The following is a 22,274-nucleotide window of genomic DNA, read 5'->3' as shown; positions in this document are numbered from 1 at the left end:
CTTCAACTTTTTTCTAATGTAGATCTGTTGGCAGTATAAACCAAATTTCCTTTTCTATTCATCTGTTATTGGACACTGTTTATTTTGATTTCTTGGCTATTGTGAATAATACTACAATGAACATAGGGGTACAGACATCTCTTCGGCATGTTGATTTCAATTCCTTTGGATGTATCACAGGAAGTGGGATTTCTGAGTCATATGGCAATTCTATTTTAGGTTTTTGAAAAACCACCATATTGTTTTTCATAGCTGCTTCACTATTTTATATATCCACAACCAGTGGACAATGTTTTGAATTTCTCCACATCACCATCAACTCTTTGTATCTTGATTTTGACAACAATCCTAAGAGATATAAGGTGATATCTCTTTGCTGTTTTGATTTCCTCTCCCTGATAATTAATGATGTTGATCATCTGTTCAAACATGGTACTTTTTGGCCACTTGTATGTCTTCTTTGGAGATATTTCCATTCAAGTCATTTGCCTACTTCTTAATCAGCTTATTTCCTTTTGTGTGTGTGTGTGTGTGTGTGTTTGGTTTCAGTTTTTGCTACTAAGCTATAGAAGTTCCCTATATAGTCTTGAAATTTATCCCTTATTAGATATATGGTTTGCAAATATTTTCTCCCATTCTTCGGGTTGTCTTTTCACTTTGATTTTTTCCTTTGCTATGCATAAGTTTTTCATTTTGTTTAGCTGGACATAATACCACCTGTCTATTTTTTATTTTGTTGCTTGTGCTTTGGTGTTATAACCAAGAAATCAATGCCAAGACCAAAGTCAAGCTTTTCCTCTGTTTCAATTTTACGATTTCAGATCAAGTTAAAGTCTAAGATTTTTTTTGTGTGTAGGATGTAAGATCTCAATGTCTTTTCTTTCCTTCTTTTTGTTCCTTTCCTTCTTTCTTTCTTTATTTTTTCCTTCTCTCCTTTCCTCCCTCCCTCCCTTCTTTCCTTCCTTTGTTTCTTCCTTCCTTCCTTCTTTTCCTTCCTTCCTTTCCCTTCTTCCTTTCCCTTCCTCCCTCCCTTCTTCCCTCCGTCTCTTCCTTCCTTCCTTCCTTCCTTTCCCTTCTTCCTTTCCCTTCATCCCTCCCTTCTTCCCTCCCTCTCTTCCTTCCTTCCTTCCTTCCTTCCTTCCTTCCTTCCTTCCTTCCTTCCTCCCTCCCTTCCTTCCTCATTGCTCTCTTCCTCCTTCTCTTCCCACCTTCTGTTTTTCCTTCCTTCCTTCCTTCCTTCCTTCCTCCCTTCCTTCCTTTTTTCCTTCTGTTGAAGAGACTATCCTTTCCACATTGTGTATTCTTGACAACCTTGTTAAAGATCAGTTGATTATATATGCATAGAGTTATTTTTAGGCTCTTTATTTTATTAGTCTATATGCATGTATTTACGCTGGTATCATATGGTTTTAATAACTATAGCTTTGAAACATATTTTTAAATCACGGAGTGTGATACCTCCTGTTCTCTTCTGTGTTCTTAGGATCGTTTTGGCTATTCTGGACCTTTTGTGGTGCTATATTAATTTCAGGATTGTTTTTAACTATTCCAGTTAAAAAAAAAAAAAAAAAAGGCCAGTGAGATTCTGATGGAAATAGTGAACACAGGATGTCTTTCCATTTTCCATTTATTTATGTCTCCTTCAATTTCTTGCAACAATGTTTTGTAGTTTTCAGTGTACTAGTCTTTCACCTCCTTGATTAAGTTTAATTATAAGTATTTTATTCTTTTTGAAGGCTATTGTAAAAGGAGTTATTTTCTGAATTTCCTTCTAATGGTTCATTGTTAGTATATAGGAATGCAAGTAATTTTACTAAATTGATTTATTAGTTCTAACAGTTAGTTTTTTTTTCTGGAATCTTTATAGTTTTCTACATAAAATATTTACCCCTTATCCACAGGGGTGGGGGATATATTCCACGACCTTCAGTGGATGCCTGAAATTGTGGATATTACCAATCCCTGTATATACTGTGTTTTTTACTAAAGATACACTCTTATGGAAAATTTTGTTACATGATTTTTCGGAGTATATTGAGATGGGAATATATTTTTAAGTTCTTTATTCCATTAATGTGGTTTATCACAGTTATTAATTTTAGTATGTTGAACTATTTTTGCATTCCATGGATAAATTATACTTGACGATGATGTACGAGCTCTCTGATATGATGTATGAGCTCTCTAATATGCTGTTGTGTTGATGTGTTCTATAAATAGTGAACTTTATGATTATCTTAGGTTAATCCTAAATGATTTTTAATTCATGATTCAATTTATAATGTCTGTCTTTCTGAACATTTGATATGCTCTCTCCCCAGCATATTTAATACTTTTCACTAACATTGTACACATTTATTTAATGTCAATTCTTACTAGTACATAAGATGTCACTTAGGACTTAATGTCACTTCTACTAGTAGATAAGCTCCATGAGAAAGAAAATGTTTTACTGTTTTGTTAATAACTGTATGTTCAGCTAGTATGTCAGTGTTTGGGGTACAGAATACTCAATAAATATTTGTTGAATGAATACTGGAAAAGAAGGAATCATATTTGAAAATGGAGATAATGTTATACTGGGGTGCTTTTTCTTCCTTGTACAGAATACTATGCTCAATTTGGAGTGGGTGGCAACAGATTACATCAGTTAGCCTCCTAGAAATTTGAAGCTAGATAAACTAAGACCTGTAAACATATGACAAGACAATAAAATAGTGAGTGGTAAAAAGGAGCTTTACAAATAAGTTAGCAGCCCCCTATCCCCCAGCACACACAAATGTACAGTATGGTAATCAACACATAAAATATATAGCTGATTTTGAAAATTTTGAGTAAAGCAACACAAAAAAGGAAAAAGAAAATGTAATCAAAATGATCACTGGGTCTTCAATAAACAATATGTTCATACTCATGCAATTCTAAATGTTTATTGGGTTCGACACTTAGAGTCATCAAATAATGGCAGACGTCCTCATTTTGTTTAGAGAACAAAAGGTAAACGGTATCAGTCTTCAAATGCACAAATGTAACTTCAAAAATGAAAATTGGGAAATGAAAAATTGAGACTGAAAGTCAGAGGAAAAAAGAGGTCAGAAAATGTCATTTTCTTACAGGGCAAGGATGTAAAGTAGATTAATAATTTAATAGATACAAAGTTAATATATATTTTTTAAGGGATAAACTAGGATGGAAAGGAGTAGAACAGAGAGCTGATACCAGAAACTATGTACATATGTCATTCTTATTATAATATTTAAACAGTAGTACCACTTTTATTTTCAAATATGTATGCCATTTGAATAATAAGCTAAGCTATTATCAACATGGGGAGAAGTTTGTTGTAAAGGTAGAGGTTTGGGATTTGGACTAAACTGGGTAAAATTTAGACTGTCACTCTGGGAAATCTATTGAACATCTCTGAGACTTGGTTTTCTCATGTATGAACAAATTGTGGTATTAAATGACATAATATGCACAAAATGCTTGACCACATGAAAGTGACTTATTAAATGTCAAAAAAAAGGATCATTTTTTTCCATTTTTTATTAATTGGACTTGAAGAAAAATGAGCTAAAATATGTATACTAATAATAGAAATGTTGACTAAAACTACAACTCTAAAAAATTGCAAGATTTTTGCAGGTAATTAGCATTATGATGTTATACATCTTTATTTTTTTCTTTTTTTTATTATTGTAAGTTCTAGTGTACATGTGCACAACATGTAGATTTGTTACATATGTATACTTGTGCCATGTTGGTGTGTTGCATCCATCAACTTGTCAGCACCCATCAACTCGTCATTTACATCAGGTATAACTTCCAATGCCATCTCTCCCCCTTCCCACCTCCCCATAATAGGGCCCGGTGTGTGATGTTCCCCTTTCCGAGTCTAAGTGATCTCATTGTTTAATTCCCACCTATGAGTGAGAACATGCAGTGTTTGGTTTTCTGTTCTTGTGATAGTTTGCTGAGAATGATGGTTTCCAGCTGCATCCATGTCCCTACAAAGGACACAAACTCATCCTTTTTTATGGCTGCATAGTATTCCATGGTGTATATGTGCCACATTTTCTTAATCCAGTCTGTCACTGATGGACATTTGGGTTGATTCCAAGTCTTTGCTATTGTGAATAGTGCCACAGTAAACATACGTGTGCATGTGTCTTTATAGCAGCATGATTTATATTCCTTTGGGTATACACCCAGTAATGGGATGGCTGGGTCATATGATATTTCTAGTTCTAGATCCCTGAGGAATCGCCATCCTATTTTCCACAATGGTTGAACTAGTTTACAATCCCACCAACAGTGTAAAAGTGTTCCTATTTCTCCACATCCTCTCCAGCACCTGTTGTTTCCTGACTTTTTAATGATTGCCAAATCTTTAAATGTAATCATCGTATAAAAAAAACTGGGCATCTTCTTTAAAAAGCATATGTCATGTGCTTTATTGTTTTTAAATAACATTAATCTAGAGTAGTCAGAAAGCATTTTGATCACAGTGAAATTACACTTAATAATTTTTCTAAATAATTTTGGCCATTCAAAGAAAAAAGAAAAATTTACTGAGTCATTTGCTATGGCACTTTCAAATTCATGATTATCTACTGTTTTTCTAATAAAGAATACAAAATTTTATGTAGACATACATTTATTTTTTGTAAAATATTGCTAATTCCACAGCAGAATATTTGTAATACTTATTAATTTTGCATTTTAATGTTATTCAGAAATTCCCCTCTCCAATCAGAAAAATATACACAGACCAATTCTAGGACTGGCAGTGTTTGCCTAATTTTAACATTGTTGTCATTAAAACAACAAAATAACTTATTCAGTTAATTTTACAAATTCAGCAATAATAATTCAATATGTACTTTTTAAAAATAGTGTGCAATCAATGTTTTTCAAAAGCTGTACCATGCCAAGGATCATAATATATGTAAAAAAAGATTTCATAATGTGTCGGATTGATTTAGAACAACATTGAGGAAAATTGCTTCAAAGTTATGCTTAATATTAACAATTCAATTATACAGATTTAAAAAATATAGTTTTACATGTAACAGATTATTCTAATTCAAAATACTATAAAAAACTACGTTATACTCTGTACATTACAATTCTAAGACTTACAGTATTTTCTAATAGTCAGAAAATACTGCAAGATTAATCAATTAAAAGTAATTTTTGGAAATGCTCTAACCAGAAATAAACATTTTAAAATTTATTCTAAATCTGTCTTTCTTAAGGAATCATAAACATTTCACTAATTAATTTTACAATGTTATTCTTAGAATAGAGGCTATGGGAAGAAAAAGAAATTTGCTCAATCTTATCAACCTAACAAATATTTCCCCAAGATTCCATGTAATTGACCTGATGTTGTGTATTACTTTTGCAAACAAAGTAAAAGTTTGTTGTTGTTGTTCTCCTTAACTGTGTTGGTAAAGTGTAAAATGTTCCTGTTTATTCTCACTACTTACTAATGGTTTAAACACAATTTTCAACCATATTGAAGAGTATGGAGCCTAGGAATAAGCTTTGATTGTTATACCTTGTAAGATGGAAAGAGAATTTCACCTAAATAATTATCCATAATTTTTCCATATGGTTCAACTATTTAGTGTGAGTGAGTTTAAGAAAAGGGAGACCTGACAGTCTTTAGACAAGTCAGAGTATTTTACATAAGGTAAGAACATACTATGATTCCAGGCCTTCTGACCCTCCCAACACACTGGCTGTGTACTGGAAGCACATAAAATGACAGTGACACTGGCTTGATCATATTAAGGGCCAACGTCAAAACATTTCATTTTCTTCTAAATGAATATCCAAGAAAAGTTTACTGCATGTGAAATGATTCAATTGTAGCAGTACTGTTTAATCACAAAGGAGGAATTGTTTATTCTCTTCAAGAACAACTTACTTGGGGAGAGGCAACTAAAAGAAATTATCTGGACCAAGCTCTCCTGTATTCACCATACAGTCCCTAGAGAATGATACAAACAAAACAAGCAGACCTCGACATTGTGAAAATTGGAAAAAACATGCATTTATTAACTTTTGAGGAATCAAAGAGCAAAGATTTCTACTACCCTGATTGAGTTTACACCAAATGCTGGAGGAGGAGTAGTGGCGTTTGAGAGAATTGTTTAATCAACCTCTGTATAAGACATAATGTAGTGTTTGCATCAGCAACTATGCCAGATCCTTCCTAAGAAACAATATATTAAATGGGAGAATGTTAATTACCAAGCAATGTGGTGTCCTCTATGCTAACACTGTTAGCTACTTAGCATAATGCGTAATTTTTATACTTCTTTATTTGAATCATTGTGCTCACCAATATACATATAAATGGTTTAAAAAAGAGGTGAATGATACAGCCTATTGTTGTGTCCAGATATAAGCACATTAGGAATAGTCTGCTTTCTATTTTATAACCAAGTCCCTCAAACCTTCTATCTCTCCAAGGGCTGTAGACACTTCCATGAGTCCCTGTACATCCAAACATAAAACAATTAAAAGAGATTCCAGTCTTTGCCAAAGTAGCAGAGATATTGTACCGCTCATGAACATGAGTTTTTCTTCCTTACCCTTTCTGTCTATCAAGACCTAAAACTCTACCCAGTTGCCAGGACTCAAAGGCACTCTCTTGTTGTCCCTTTGTTCAAGATGCCCCAATTCTGACACTGACTTCCCTGGTAGGTTTTTAAAAATTTACTTGTTTTCCTTTTATAATAGTCCCCCTATCCACAGTTTTACAGTTTTGCCTTCCCACAGTTTCAGTTACCCAAGGTCAACTTTGACAGAATAATATTAAAAGGAAAATTCTAGAAATAAACAAGTTATATGTTTTAAGTTACATGCCATACTAAGTAGCACAAAATTTCACTCCCTCCCACCCTGTCCCACCCAGGACATGAATCATCCCTTTGTCCAGTATGTTCACACTATATATGCTTCCCACCCATTAGCCACTTACTAGCCGTCTTAGTTATCACATTGGCTCTTGAAGTATTGCAGTGCTTGTGTTCATGTGGCCCTTATTTTACTTAGTGGCCCCAAGTGCAAGAGTAGCGATGCTGCCAATTTGGATATGCCAAAAAGAAGCCGTCAAGTGCCTCCTTGAAGTGAAAAGGTGAAAGTTCTCAAGTTAAGGAAAGAAAAATATCATATGATGAGGTTGCTAAGATCTATAATAAGACCGAATCCTGTATCCATGAAATTGTAAAGAAGAAAAAAGAAATTTGTTCATACTATATATAGGGTTTGGTACTATCGGTAATTATACCAATAATTAGCATCAATTGGGGATGTTGGAAATTATTCCCCGTGGATAAGGGGGCTACTACTCTACCTACTGACCCCTCTCTATTCTGCTAAACTTTTCATAGCTATATATGCTACCTGTTTTACTAAACAGTTTTTGCGAAAGTATAACAGCTGTTGAGTTCTACCTATTTTATGAAGCTTCACTTGGCATGCCTTATATCTTCTCCTGATTCATAAGTAAAAGTAAGACAGAATAATTTAATTAGAAGTTTAGATGAAAGTTGAATTAAAAAATATATAAGTATCCATCCCCTCAATCATCTATCCTTTGTGTTACACATAATCCACTTATACTCTTAGTTATTTTTAAATGTACAATTGAATTACTATTGACTATAGTCACTGTTGTGCTATCAAATAGTAGGTCTTATTCATTCTTTCTATTTTATTTTATACCCATTAACCAAGCCAATCTCCTCATCACCACTGCCCCACTACCCTTCCCAGCTTCTGGTAACCATCCTTCTACTCTCTATATCCATGAGTTCAATTGCTTTGATTTTTAGATCCCATGCAATGTGTGCCTTCCTGTGCCTGGCTTATTTCACTTAACGTAACTAAATACATCTATTATATACCCACAGAAAAAAATTTAAAACAATATTAATTATCTATAGCAGAGGTCAGCAAACTATGAGGGCCTGGAGAACAAATCCAGCTTGCCACTTTTTCTTGTAAATAGATTTTTATTGAAATACAAAAAAAGTACATATATAAAAAATACAGGCAGTTCAACTGCAAATTTACCCATGTTTATACTGACATCTCAAGGGTTACATGAAGCTCGTGTGACAAGAAGCCTGCTTACCTCCTCACAACTAATGGCGCATTTTTCAGATTAATGAATTTTTCCTAGACCAAGGCATATTCTAAATCACATTTAATTAAAAATACTATCAAACCCATACACGTACATAGTCCAAAAAGACAAGTTCCATAACATGTAAGTGCAGCCTCCTCTCTCCTTCCTACTCTCACACCATATTTCCACTCCACAGAGGCAGTCCCTTTACAGCCCCAAAACTAGGTATTCTCTTAACCTCCTTCCATATTTCTAACTGATTTTATTATTATTTCCTGCTTTTCAATTTAAATTATTATCTACTAGCTTTCTATTATGAAACAAAAGGGTATATCTTTCTTCTCATCCCTCATTCTGAATTTCCCTTTTCCCATCCTTTGAATATACAAGTCATGAGTCACTTAGCGATGGGGATAAATTCTGAGAAATGCATCATTAGATGATTTTGTCATTGGGCATAGACTGGACTTACAGAACCTAAATGGCACAGCCTAGCACGTACTACGCTATAGGGTATAACCTATTGATCTTTGTCAACATCATCACCGACACGTAAGCTCTGCACTGCTAAGTTACAACAGCTATGATGTCACTAAGCAATAGGATTTTTTCAGCTCCATTACAATCCTATAGGACTACCATTGTATATTCAGTCTGTCACTGAAATGTTATGCGGTGCATGACTGTAGTTCAATAATTTTTTTAAAACTAATCTTCAGTGTTTGCATTATTATGGCTGTTTTTCATAATATGGCATGTTGAGTGCTATAATTATATTTCCAATCTTGAGTGATCTGTTTTCCTTTCTAACTGTCTCTTTTGACCTTTGTTAGTTTTCTAACCACTCGTTACTAATTTAGAATCTGGCATGCATTAGTCTGCTTGGGCTACCATTAAATATATACCCCAGATTTGGCTGGGCATGGTGGCTCACACCTGTAATCCCAGCACTTTGGGAGGCCAAGGCGGGCAGATCACCTGAGGTCAGGAGTTCGAGATCAGCCTGACCAACATGGAGAAACCCCATCTCTACTAAAACTACAAAAATAAATAAATAAAATAAAAATAAAAATAAATAGATGAATAAATATTTTAAAATTGGCCAGGAATGGTACCTGGAAGGTGGAGGTTGCAGTGAGCTGAGATCGAGCCATTCCACTCTAGCCTGGGCAAGAAAAGCAAAACTCGAGTCTCGAAAACAACAACAACAACTACAAAAACAACCCAGATTCTATGACTTAAACAAAAGACATTTATTTTCTCACAGTTCTGGCAACTGGAAGTTCTAGGACGAAGTCACATCATAGCTGGTTTCCTCTGAGGCCTGTGACATTGGCCTCTTCACCTGGTTACTCTATGTGCACATGCACCCCTGATATCTCTGTATATCCTATTATTTTATTCTCCTCTTTTAAGGACATCAGCCATATTAGATTATAGTCTACCCTAATGGCTTCATTTTAACTTAATTATCTCTTTAAAAGCCCTATATCCAAATACAGTAAAATTGTGAAGAACTAGGAGTTAGGGCTCCAACAAATGAAAATAAAAGGGGAGACGCATTGCAATCCAAAACACCTGACCAGAAGTGGAAAGCTGTTCTCAATACACTCAACCACATCAGGTAACACCAGCTTGGTCTCCTCCCCAGAGGTGGCCTTCCCGAAGTTCTCCACTCCCCACAATGGTCTGACTGCTGGCACTGAGAGCCTGCTGTTTAGGGTCCACTTCCACCATTAGTATGGAGATTTTCATCCTCTCCTGTGCTGGATCCCCTGAGGCTACTTCTCTTTCACTCACTCCTTGTTTTTGGTAAACACATCTTCCAGCAGCTTCCAGAGAGTTGTGCATTCTTTAAAATCTTTAGTTTATATAAATAACTTCTTTTTACCTTCTTACTAGACCAAACTTTTGCCAGGATACAAAATTCTAAGTGAAAAAATATTTCCTTTCAGAATATTGAAAGCATTGTCCCACTGTCTTCTGCCATTACTGATGAGAGGTCTGAAGACATTCTAACTTTCCACCCTTAGTTTTGAATATTTTCTTTTTTCTCCTATTTTTCCTCTTCCTCATATGCCTTTTCCTTTTTACTTTGGCTTTTCTTTTGTTTCCTTCTTCTTGACCAGCACAGAACTTCTCTAGTCCTAATTGTATAATGACTGGGCCCTCTCAATTTGACAATTTCTGTGTGGAAAATTTGAGTGCATTATGTCTTTCATAATATTCTACCCCAGTAGAATAAAATCCCTTTCTTAAATTCCTACTATATTGATATTGCTTCTCCTTAGCTACCATAATTTTCTCACCTTTTAAATTCTTCTTTTACACTATTTGGTTTTATTGCTTATTTTATTATTCTTCATTCTTCAATGTCCTTAGGTTTACCTTCTAGGCTTTTTATTAAATTATTCATTTGTTATGCTAGATTTAATTTTCAGGAGCTCTTTCAGGTTCACTGAATGTCTTGTTTTGTTTTGTGATCTAGTCTACTATACTTGTTTTATGTATGTACGATATTCTCATATAACTAGGAATATTTATTAAATATATATTTTAAGATTGATTTATTTTCCCAGAACTATATGATATTGTTTGTTTCCTCTGAGTTTCTCTTTTTGTGCATGTGTTTTTTGTTTGTTGCTTATTCCTTCTTGTTCTTGTTAGAAATGTCCTCAAAGCCCTGTGTCTGGTGTCTGAATACAAGTAGGAGTTAAGCACTCAAAAGAGGTTAGTATTTGAGTGTAGGCAGAGAGCTTTTTTCAAATAGATTTTATTTTAGAGTTATCAATTTTTAATATTGCACTAGGGAACACCAGGTTTCATATCTCTGCGCGCACACACACACATACACACACACACAGATGCACACACTTTTGATTGATTGATATAAGGCATTTTATCTTGTGTTGAATCATTTCCCCTGAGGAAACTCCTCCAATCTTGTGTCAACATCAATAGAGATACGGATCAGGCTGTAACAGTTCTCAGAGGCATTCACTGAGGCAACTTACTCTTAATTCCCTTAATTTTAGCATGGTACCTAGACTCTTAACTGTAGGTGGTGTTTCTGAGTAGAGAGTATCCCTGGATCAAATTCTCCAAAACTCTTTTACCAGGATTAGGAAAGTAACCTGCAATGGATATGTAGAGGGGTTCAGAGAACTTACTTTTCTTACAGACTTATAACCAGTATTCATATATTTAGTCATACATATAACCCTACATTCAGAGACATCTGGTACCTCTATTTTCTGAGACTGTTGAGGTTCCGTTGCACAAAGCAGCTTGCTTCTAATTTGTTTCCTGTCTCAACTTAAATTTTTACTTCCTTCACTGTTGCCACTCATCCATCTGCTTTGCAGCTTGCAAAATTATTATTAATATAAAATTAGTATTTTCTCATCTACCAAATCTGTTGTCCCTATAGGTGTAAATCTTCTTACTCATTTCTTCCAATTTAGTAGTGTCAGGAAAAAAAAAAATAGAATACATTTGATTAACTAAAAGCTTCCAAATTCACATTATAAAGGGTACCCTAGAAGATATTATGTATTTATTTCCTAATGCTTACACCTCCCTTGTTACACAAAGATAGTACACATACTGAAAAACTGAAAATATTTTAAAGCCAAATTACCACTCGAACGGGCACAACACTCACAATGACATAAGTCAATCAATTATAGAAACACTTGATTATCTTCCGTTCAAATTCATTTCTTCGGTAAACATGTTTGGAGTACCTACGACGTTGAACCAATTAAAAGACGATTAAAGTAGTGCTTAAATGAACTGATGAATCAGTCTGATCTGAATTCAGGTAGTAATTGTGAAGAAAGCGGGGAGCAGATATTTTTTCTTATATATATATATATATATATAAGAAAAAGTATATATATATAAATATATTTCAAAAAATATTTTTAAAGTTTTCCAATCATTTTTTGGTCTACACTCTTCTATTAGCTTCTAGGGCTGCCAAACAAAATACCACAAGCTGGATGGCTTAAACAACAGAATTTTATTGTCTCACAGTTCTACAGACTAGAAATCAGAAATCAAGGTGTTGGCAGGGTTGGGTCTTCCTGAGAGCTGTGAGGGAAGGATCTGCTCCAGACCTCTCTCCTTGGCATGTATATTGCCAAATTCATGTTTACATGGTGTTTTCCCTGTATACATGGCTGCCTTCAAATTTTCTCTTTTTATAAGGACACTGGTCATATTAGATTAGTGCCTATGCTAATGGTCTCATTATAAATTTATTACTTCTTTCAACACCTTATCACCACATAAGTTCACATGCTGAGGTACTAAGGGTTGGGACTTCAACATAAGAATTTTGCACGGCCACAATTCAGCTAATAGCTGTCACTCCAAATGAAAGATGAGAAAATCAGTTTAAAATCTTAGACATGGATAAGAAGTTTAGGTAAATTAGAATGAGGACAACACAGAGCCTGCCCATTCAGAACTTACAGTCCTAGATTAATGTAAAAGAGTATGCCTATTAAGTGCTCCAGAAGAGAATAAAACATATACCTGAAAGACTTATGCACATTTTGCCTTTTCCCAGTTGCTATAAAAACCACCAATTGTTCTCATATGTCCACACACCACAGATAATGGCTACAGATGGAGTCAATGGCTTATAAACACAGGAGATAGTAGAATTTACTGAACATAAAATAATGAAGCACTTTTAAAAGTAATAAAATGAAAAATTTTTAAATACAGTTTATACCATTATTTGCTTTATATAATTTAATTTAGTTATAAGTTTAATAGAACTGTGGAACTACAAATTGCATCATAAATATCATATAAGCAAAAGTTACCAAACTGAAATGTGTTTCAGAATTACCTGGGGAGCTTTTAAAAATATAAAGTTGTTGATTAGCACCCAAATATCTTGAATAGAAGGTTCTCAAATGCATATTTTTAAGAAACTCCAATTGGTTCTAATGCGTGTTCCATCTGTTTTGTCTTAAGGTTGAAAAAACTGAGGCCACTTTAACAAAACTACAACTCATAAGACATATTTAATTAAAAAAAGGGGTCTAGTTCTGTTTATATATGATTCATTTTGACCAACAGATTATGAGAGTATTTGTAGAAACTATTTGAAAAACACTTTTGTTAATACAATCGATACAACTGTTCTTAAGGAAAAGGCAGCTCTGTAATACTTGTTTCCTTTTAGTAAAACTTTAAGGTCACCAATACTTAATGTTGGCAGATTTTTAAAAACTCAAATTTAAAAAAAATATTTTAAAATGGAAAGCACAACTTACTAAAAGAGATTTTAGAAACTTACAGATGATGTCCTATCCACTTCACAACGGCTACTGAGAATAAAACAGGCCTCGGCGTCATCCATCCTAAATACAGACGGAAAAACAAAATAATCACACACTGAAATATCTACATGTTTTCTGAAAAATAGAATTTAAGTCTTTAGTCCATATATTGCACAAAATGTACATGTAGACCATGTGTATCCTTAAGCTTAAATGAAAGTTGAATTTCTAGTAGATCTTAACTATATCTGACTCTGAAGAAAAAAAAAAAATCTGCCACTGGGTTGTCTATTATAACTCAATGTTTTATGACAAAAGTTAATAAAAGTCAAACTTTATTCCTTTTTACTATTAAATGTATTTTATATGCATGCTTTGAGTAAATTAAGGGGATATAATGGTCTTTATTTTATGACTAATCGTATTTTAACTGTAATGTCTGAATCAAACTAAGAGGGGTGGAATACAGCTTCTCTGTATTCATAAGTCAAACTCTACTCTGTATTTATACTTCCTGGAGATCATTCATCCTTTCCCAAGCCCCTTCCCCTCATGCTAGGGTTCAATATTTCCTAAGTTTAGTGATGAGGACACAGTATATTTTAGTGTTTGATACATGATGTTCCAAAAGCACAGGAATGTTTATTTTCAAAATGAGGAATGATTTATCTCTGTGGTTCACTGTAATAAAGTAAATATTTTCCAAAAAAAAATTTTCTATGGAGAGGAAATATAAAAGTCTTTGAAATAAGACCAAACCAAACAGTTGTGGGAAGATGTTGCGCCATGGTTATTAAGATAATATGAGTGTTAGATAACTTTCTCTAAATACCATTTTCAACGAAGCAATTCAAAACTCATGCAACTAACCTATGAAACTTGTTTGGAGAATCCTACTCCATGCTCTATGCATAAGGAATTGCACTGAAAAATGTATTAGTTTATATTAAATCCCAAATCTTTTATAGGAAGCTAAGATTGGAAATGAACATAAAAATGGATACTGCGTCACTCTTATTTTTTAAAATAGCTTTTTGAGTATGACCAGCCAGCTACCTCTCTCTCTCCTTCATTCCCTTCACTTTTCCTTTATTCCCATGGAGGAATTCTTCTTGTAAATATGATTGCTTTTACCAAGAGATCATTTTAAGACTATTAGTAATAAATTAGTTATATTAATCCTAAATAGTATATAGCTTAGATACTAATAGCTATACCAATAACTCAGATAAATTTGTTAGATAGAAAGAAGCCACCATGTATTACACAAATTCATATTGAACATAATATGAATATTACTCATGCTTACTGTGTGAAGAACTTAGTTGTCATACAATAAATAAGGAATATTGATTATCTACGCCAATTAATACAAAGATCTAGATTATAGTAGTATCTAAGCGTCTGTTTCTCTAGCACACCCAAATAATGAGTATAGATAGCAAACTCTAAACACCTAAAGCCAGGGTTTACCTGATGTGCTGGGAAAATCTGATGACTTATAGAACTGTCACATGTACACTGACCACAAATATATTTAATCCACCTAAAAGATGAATATACTCTCAAAGAAATGTAACTTTCCAATTAGGTAACACTCATTATATCCTGCTAGTTTTTCGTGATGTTTTTGTTTCAGAAGTTAAATCAGTGAAAAAATACTCCATTAAATTGACTTCATTATATATAAATCAAAGGTAACATCAGAGTTCCTGACTAAGTATCCAGTCATCATTTGAAGGATTATGCAGCACAAAGGAGTCTGGAAGTCTGTTCCACAAAACAGTTGACTTTTCTTCTGTTCTTTTCCAACACCCACTAGACACACACACACACACACACACACACACACACACTTGCAAACACGGTGAAGACAGGCACAAACACACACCCACTCGTGCACACTCAGGTTATCCAGGAAAGAAAAAAAAAGTATAAAGCACTTATGATATTCAATTCAGTGGGGAGACTTTTAAATCTAGAAGGGCATGTAGGGCAACTCAAGGATAAACATGAAGACATGTTTAAAACTTTAAAAACAGCAGAAAATATTGAGCAAAACCACTTTTGTTGAAGACACCTTCCGGCATCTGAAACTAAGGACATTGTTTTGCAGAAACTCTGTTTCCCTGGTGTCCACACTCTGCTCAATAATACTCACACTCTGCTCATATGATATAACTCGTTAACTTGTGACAAATGTTTAAGACCATGTCACCTTTAAGACAAATTGCCTGGTACATGCACAAAAAGAAGAGGATAGCTAAGTAAGACCTGTCACCTTTCTGATTCCTCTAGTCCACAGCAACCATTTTGTCTCTGACCCCAGGGAACACAAGTGCTCTCTGTCCAATACATAGTGCAAGGTCTTTAAAACGTAAACCCTAACTCACACTGCACTGGTATGTCACATCATATTTAGCCCACAATTTTTATATGTGGGATAAAAACAGTATCCAGGGATTTGGAGACTACTCTAACAGTGAGTCTAGATGCCTCTGTGAATCTCTGACAGCTTAAGATAATTATACTGGGCCACTTTTCTCATTGTGTTGTGTGGTCACAGTCTGCTGAACAATTCTGCCTTGAGATGAGGCTGAAAAAGAGGAGTAAACACACTGATTTCATGATACATTTTTAACCTTTTAGTTTGGCCAGCAGAGGGACTAAGGCAAAAGTCTACACTCAAACATTAACACATCTTGCAACACCGAAAATTGCTAAAATTTGGAGGAAAGAGAAAATATTAAGTCACTCAAAACTGTAAGCTGCAAGATGAAAGGCAGGGATACTTACTTTGCTCTCAATAAGTCTTGATCTTTAAGGGCTGAACCTTGAAGGTAGATAACTCTTTGGGACCACATTGGAATCTGCAGTACCCTTCGAACTTGTACATCCATTTCAGTAGGACACAAAATCACCACATAATAATCCTATTCAAAACAAAATGGGCAATGGAATAGAAACAATAATGTTTTATGCTATACTACATTGAAAAATAAAATATCTAAGAAAAATCTGAAATATGATAAAACTGAAATGAACTTTTGCTAATAAAATTTCACATTTGAAACCTGTGCATATATTAAATAGCATTACACCATAATAAATACAACTGGGACATACACAAATCTCATAAACCAATAAGTTCATCTCAACTTATTTCAATCTTACTAAGAGTATAAGGGAAGGTAATCAGTGGTTATACCTGGCACACACTTTCACATTGTGAAGATTTAGTTCTATCCACAGACTGATCCTAAAATATACATTGAACACCAGGCGGAAACATTTAAGTATCAATTCATACTTCATTACTTTTAGGATCAAAACTGTGGTAGCGATTTATATCATTTGGCAATATAATTATGATACAATAATTTTAAACAGTTTCTGGTGGATATTTGAATGAATAAGGATTCATAAAAACACTGAAAATACTGACAAAATAAATTAAAAGAACATTATATCAAAATATTATAAATATATGGTCATTTGGAGAAAATTACATCTGAGTGGTGAAACGGTTTAAAACAATGATCTATAGAAATTAAAATTCTCTGGTAAACTTTCACCATTTTACCGCTGTGAAATATATCTACTAGGAATTTCTGGAGTTTAAATAATTCTCTACATTGATACTAGACAAAGTTAATGACTGTGTGATATGGTTTGGATATTTGTCCCTGCCCAAACCTCATGTTAAACTGTAATCCCAAATGTTAAGGGAGGGGCCTGCTGGGAGTTGACTGAATCACGGTGGCAGATTTCTCCCTTGCTGTTCTCCTGATAGTGAGTGTATATCACACCCTCTTCCTCCTGCTCTGGCCATGTGAGGACACACCTGCTTCCCTTTCATATTACATATGACTGTAAGTTTCCTTAGGCCTCTCCAACCATGTTTCCAGTATAGCCGGTGGAATCATAAGTCAATTAAATCTCTTCTTTGTACATTGCCCACTGTCAGGTATTTCTTTATAGCAGTGTGAGAACAGGCTAATAAACCATGGGATCAGAATTTTCCCCCAAATGGATTTTCTTTATGGGTTATAATAAGTAAGCTTGAAATTAATTAAATATAAATAATTTTAAAAAACAAGTAAGTATGGAGTTGCTATTAAAAATTCAAGTTAACATGAAAAGAGTGAAATGAAAACAAAACAAAAGAATAAGAACAAAATGATTCTGTCATTTAAGACAGAACAAAATGATTCTACCATTTAAGAATCAATTGTAAATTAGGTGTTTTAAAACACAAAAATATAGTATTTATAAAGGTCTCCAAAATATTCACAAATCAATATTTCTATGTTTTGTAAGGAAAGGATAATTAGATATACTAAGCATTGTCTTGAAGTCTAGAGTTATTCAACTTCTTGACACAAATTGGTTGAGTTAATACAAGACCTTCAAATATATTAAGTGCAGTAATCAGGAAAGGAGATTAATGCCGTGGCCCATAGCAGAAAGTGGAAATATTCAAGAATTTGATCTGCATAGACAGAAAAAAAGTTTCTTCTTAATTCATATTCTCAATTCACCTAGTTATTGTCCAATTTTTGATCATGTATTGCTATACAAATAGGACCTATTTATACTTCAGGAAACAGAAGAAAAAAAATGAAAGTCCCAGACTTCCACATTTCCATTAGCAATCCTTGATAAAATTCTGCAGTATTTAACTGAGCAGATGATATTGAAATGGTTTCCTTCTTGTTTTATCATATTTTATCTTAAAATTCACTGTTTCATAAAAATATCATTTATGCTCTACCCAAGGGAGAAAAAGCAATCTTTTAATTCAAAGAAAAATCTTCTTTGTAGCATTAACATTATTCCATCTGTCTTTTAGCGTAGATACAGAAGGAAACTTAAAATACTGTGTATTCCTCCAGCATTTTTTTCTATGTTCCTGGTTATATTTGTGGTTCTTCATTTACTCTTTCTATATTTGGTTGTATAAATAAAAATCCTCCACAAAGCAGGCTGCACCATCAGTTAATTGACTTTGACAATATGTTAGTAGGTACAATCCAGTATAGTACATAACGTAAGCCAAATGTACCTGGAGTCGAGGATGAGCATAGAATTCATTTAAAAAATCCATAAGTAAATCAATCTTCAGTGAGCTGACACACAGGACGACATGCTTTTCAGTTTGAGCTCTATGTCGACTATAGTTTCCACCTGACTTTTGTCTCTCCATCCACAAATAAGCCAGCTGTTCAAACTGTAATATATTTTCCACATATGAATGAAAAACAAGGTAAGGAAATAAATTAATCAATGCAATACATCTATTGTTTATTAAGTACTTTCAATTTCCCAGACGGAACTCATTGAGATTCTAATTGTCAGTGTTCCCCTTCAACAATAGACTTTTCATATAATTTCTACAGGGCTGCAAATGCCTCCCAGGGGCTTCAGGTCTCTAAGGAAACATATTAACATGATTTTGCTATTACATAATAACAGGCCACAAAGAGGTTTGTACCTCTGCTTTATGTCCAGTAGAGCTGAGTGAAACAGAAAAGCCTCATTGCTATTTTCCGACATTCTCTGTCAAGTTCTAACCACATCTCATGCAATAGGAGTTACTCTTACCACAACACACAAGGCCACGTTCTAGCTGTATAGTAGCCAGCAACTGAGGAAAGTGAAAGGTGCAAGGGAGGGACGTCAGGAAGAAAGACATGCATGGATTTATTGGAGTAGGAAGGCCATTTTTGTAGGTATTCTATTCAGAAACATTGCAGCCAAAGTTTTGCAACGGAATATGCAAGTTTGATTTGCATTTCCCCATAGCCTGCTTCTGATCTGCCCACACATGGACACCCAGGGCTTATTATAGGAAAGAGTTAGAGATTGCATCTACTTATTTTTAATTTCATTTATATATCTGTCCCTTTGCAACCTCCTTACTCATTCCCCAAAGTGCCACATAATATTTACATACCATGTTCAGACTTTTTCTTTTTTCTTTTTTTTTTTTTTTTGTGGAGATGGGATTTTACCTTATAGCCTAAGCTCATCTTGAACTCCTGGGCTCAAGTCATCCATCTGCCTCAGCCTCCCAAAATACTGGGATTATAGGCATGAGCCACTGTACCTGGCCCAGATTTTGTTTTATTTGGCCAACACAAGTAATCGATTTGTCTTCATTGCACTGTATGATTTTGTGGTTTATTTTGAAGAACCAAGATAAATCAACCCTTCACAACTTTATTTCTTTGATCTAACATCCTATAATTTAAAACTACATTATTCTATATTTAATATAATTAAGTACTCTATATTTTAAAAAAATCTTGAAGGATTGAAATAAGATGAGCGCCATCAATTATGACTAGAAGGATAAAAGAAACAACTTGGTGTTTCTAATAAAATGTAAAATGACATTTCTGCAGTAATTTATGTAAATGCTTAAATGTAATGATAATATGTGTTAGTAAATTATTGTTAGATAGATAAGCCACTTTCCATTTCTTATTAAATGTGGAGGATTCAATTTCATGTCTCTGTACATTTTTGTACAATGTAAGATGGTTATGTTTACCTGTATGGGTAGAACCACAAGAGCAACACAAATCATAGCAACGACAAAAAGCTTGGAGGACCATGTTTCAGGAGTGACATCCCCAAAGCCCACAGTAGAAAACGTCACAATGCAGAAATAAAGGGAGTCAAAGAGATTCAGCTTCTTTCCTATTCGTTCCAGATGTTGGATCCCACAAATGCTAAAGAAACAAATATGAATTAAACTTAAATCTTTCAAATGGGACATAAAAGTTCTCATCATTATTCTGTTGAAAGCCAAAGCACATTTCATAAAGCGATTTAATAGTCAGGCTCTTATATTTTATAATATATTTTTCTAAGAAAAACATAATTAGTAAGTTATTTTCCTACATTGACCAGATATGCTCTTATTTTGATTAGTGACCAAATATGGTAGTTAAAATATCACATAGTATATTTGAGTAACTTGTAAAACGGACAGACAATTTCATGGGTGATACACAAAGACACCGAATGAACATCGAGATCAGAAATCGCTACACTGAATCCCTACCAAAATACCAAGTCTTTTCTTTTTCTTTTTTTATAATTTAGGAAGAAGAGACAGTAAAAGGCTTGAGGAGTTAACAATTTCCAAGTGCTATGGTTTGAATGTTGTCCCCTCCAAAACTCATGTCAAGAGCAAACACATTCAAAAGCTAGCAGAAGGCAAGAAATAACTAAGATCAGAGCAGAATCGAAGGAGATAGAGACATAAAAAACCCTCCAAAAATCAGTGAAACCAGGAACTGGTTTTTTGAAAAAATCAATAAAATTGATAGACCGCTAGCAAGACTAATAAAGAAGAAAAGAGAAAAGAATCAAATAGATGCAATAAAAAATGATAAAGGGGATATCACCACTGACCCCACAGAAATACAAACTACCATCAGAGAATACTATAAACACCTCTATGCAAATAAACTAGAAAACCTAGAAGAAATGGATAATTTCCTGGACAGTTACACTCTCTCAAGACTAAACCAGGAAGAAGTTGAATCCCTGAATAGACCAATAGCAGGCTCTGAGATTGAGGCAATAATTAATAGCCTACCAACCAAAAAATGTCCAGGACCAGACGGATTCACAGCCAAATTCTACCAGAGGCACAAGGAGGAGTTGGTACCATTCCTTCTGAAACTATTCCAATCCATAGAAAAAGAGGGAATCCTCTCTAACTCATTTTACGAGACCAACATCATCCTGATACCAAAACCTGACAGAGATACAACCAAAAAAGAGAATTTTAGACCAATATCCCTGATGAACATCAATGCAGAAATCCTCAATAAAATACTGGCAAACCGAATCCAGCAGCACATCAAAAAGCTTATCCACCATGATCAAGTGGGCTTCATCCCTGGGATGCAAGGCTGGTTCAACATATGCAAATCAATAAATGTAATCCAGCATATAAACAGAACCAAAGACAAAAACCACATGATTATCTCAATAGATGCAGAAAAGGCCTTTGACAAAATTCAACAGCCCTTCATGCTAAAAACTCTCAATAAATTCGGTATTGATGGAACATTTCTCAAAATAATAAGAGCTACTTATGACAAATCCATAATCAATATCATAATGAATGGGCAAAAACTGGAAGCATTCCCTTTGAAAACTGGCACAAGACGGATGCCCTCTCTCACCATTCCCATTCAACATAGTGTTGGAAGTTCTGGCTAGGGCAATCAGGCAAGAGAAAGAAATCAAGGGAATTCAGTTAGGAAAAGAAGAAGTCAAATTGTCCCTGTTTGCAGACGACATTATTGTATATTTAGAAAACACCATCATCTCAGCCCAAAATCTCCATAAGCTGATAAGCAACTTTGCAATCATTAAAAAATCAGGAAACAACAGGTGCTGGAGAGGATGTGGAGAAATAGGAACACTTTTACACTGTTGATGGGACTGTAAACTAGTTCAACCATTGTGGAAAACAGTGTGGCGATTCCTCAAGGATCTAGAATTAGAAATACCATTTGACCCAGTCATCCCATTACTGGGGATATACCCAAAAGATTATAAGTCATACTGCTATAAAGACATATGTGCACGTATGTTTATTGCGGCACTATTCACAATAGCAAAGACTTGGAATCAACCCAAATGTCCATCAGTGACAGATTGGATTAAGAAAATGTGGCACGTATACACCATGGAATACTATGCAGCCATAAAAAAGGATGAGTTCATGTCCTTTGTAGGCACATGGATGCAGCTGGAAACCATCATTCTCAGCAAACTATCACAAGAACAGAAAATCAAAT

The 22,274-nt window shown here is 34.3% G+C and overlaps 1 protein-coding gene across 3 annotated transcripts in view; it reads right to left on the bottom strand.

Moving 5' to 3' along the window:
- Positions 1-22,274, bottom strand: part of KCNT2 (potassium sodium-activated channel subfamily T member 2) — a 405,986-nt gene that overhangs the window by 202,964 nt on the left and 180,748 nt on the right. For all 3 annotated transcript variants that reach the window (XM_025392809.1, XM_025392815.1, XM_025392824.1), the window contains exons 9-12: positions 20,003-20,183; positions 18,512-18,676; positions 16,243-16,379; positions 13,464-13,527 (exon numbers count right to left, since the gene is read on the bottom strand). In XM_025392809.1, the coding sequence (XP_025248594.1) occupies positions 13,464-13,527; positions 16,243-16,379; positions 18,512-18,676; positions 20,003-20,183 (547 nt within the window). The remainder of the gene's footprint in view (positions 1-13,463; positions 13,528-16,242; positions 16,380-18,511; positions 18,677-20,002; positions 20,184-22,274) is intronic.

Source organism: Theropithecus gelada, chromosome 1, assembly GCF_003255815.1.
Source record: "Theropithecus gelada isolate Dixy chromosome 1, Tgel_1.0, whole genome shotgun sequence".
NCBI lineage: Eukaryota > Metazoa > Chordata > Mammalia > Primates > Cercopithecidae > Theropithecus > Theropithecus gelada.
This window is presented reverse-complemented; position numbering and strand designations above follow the sequence as displayed.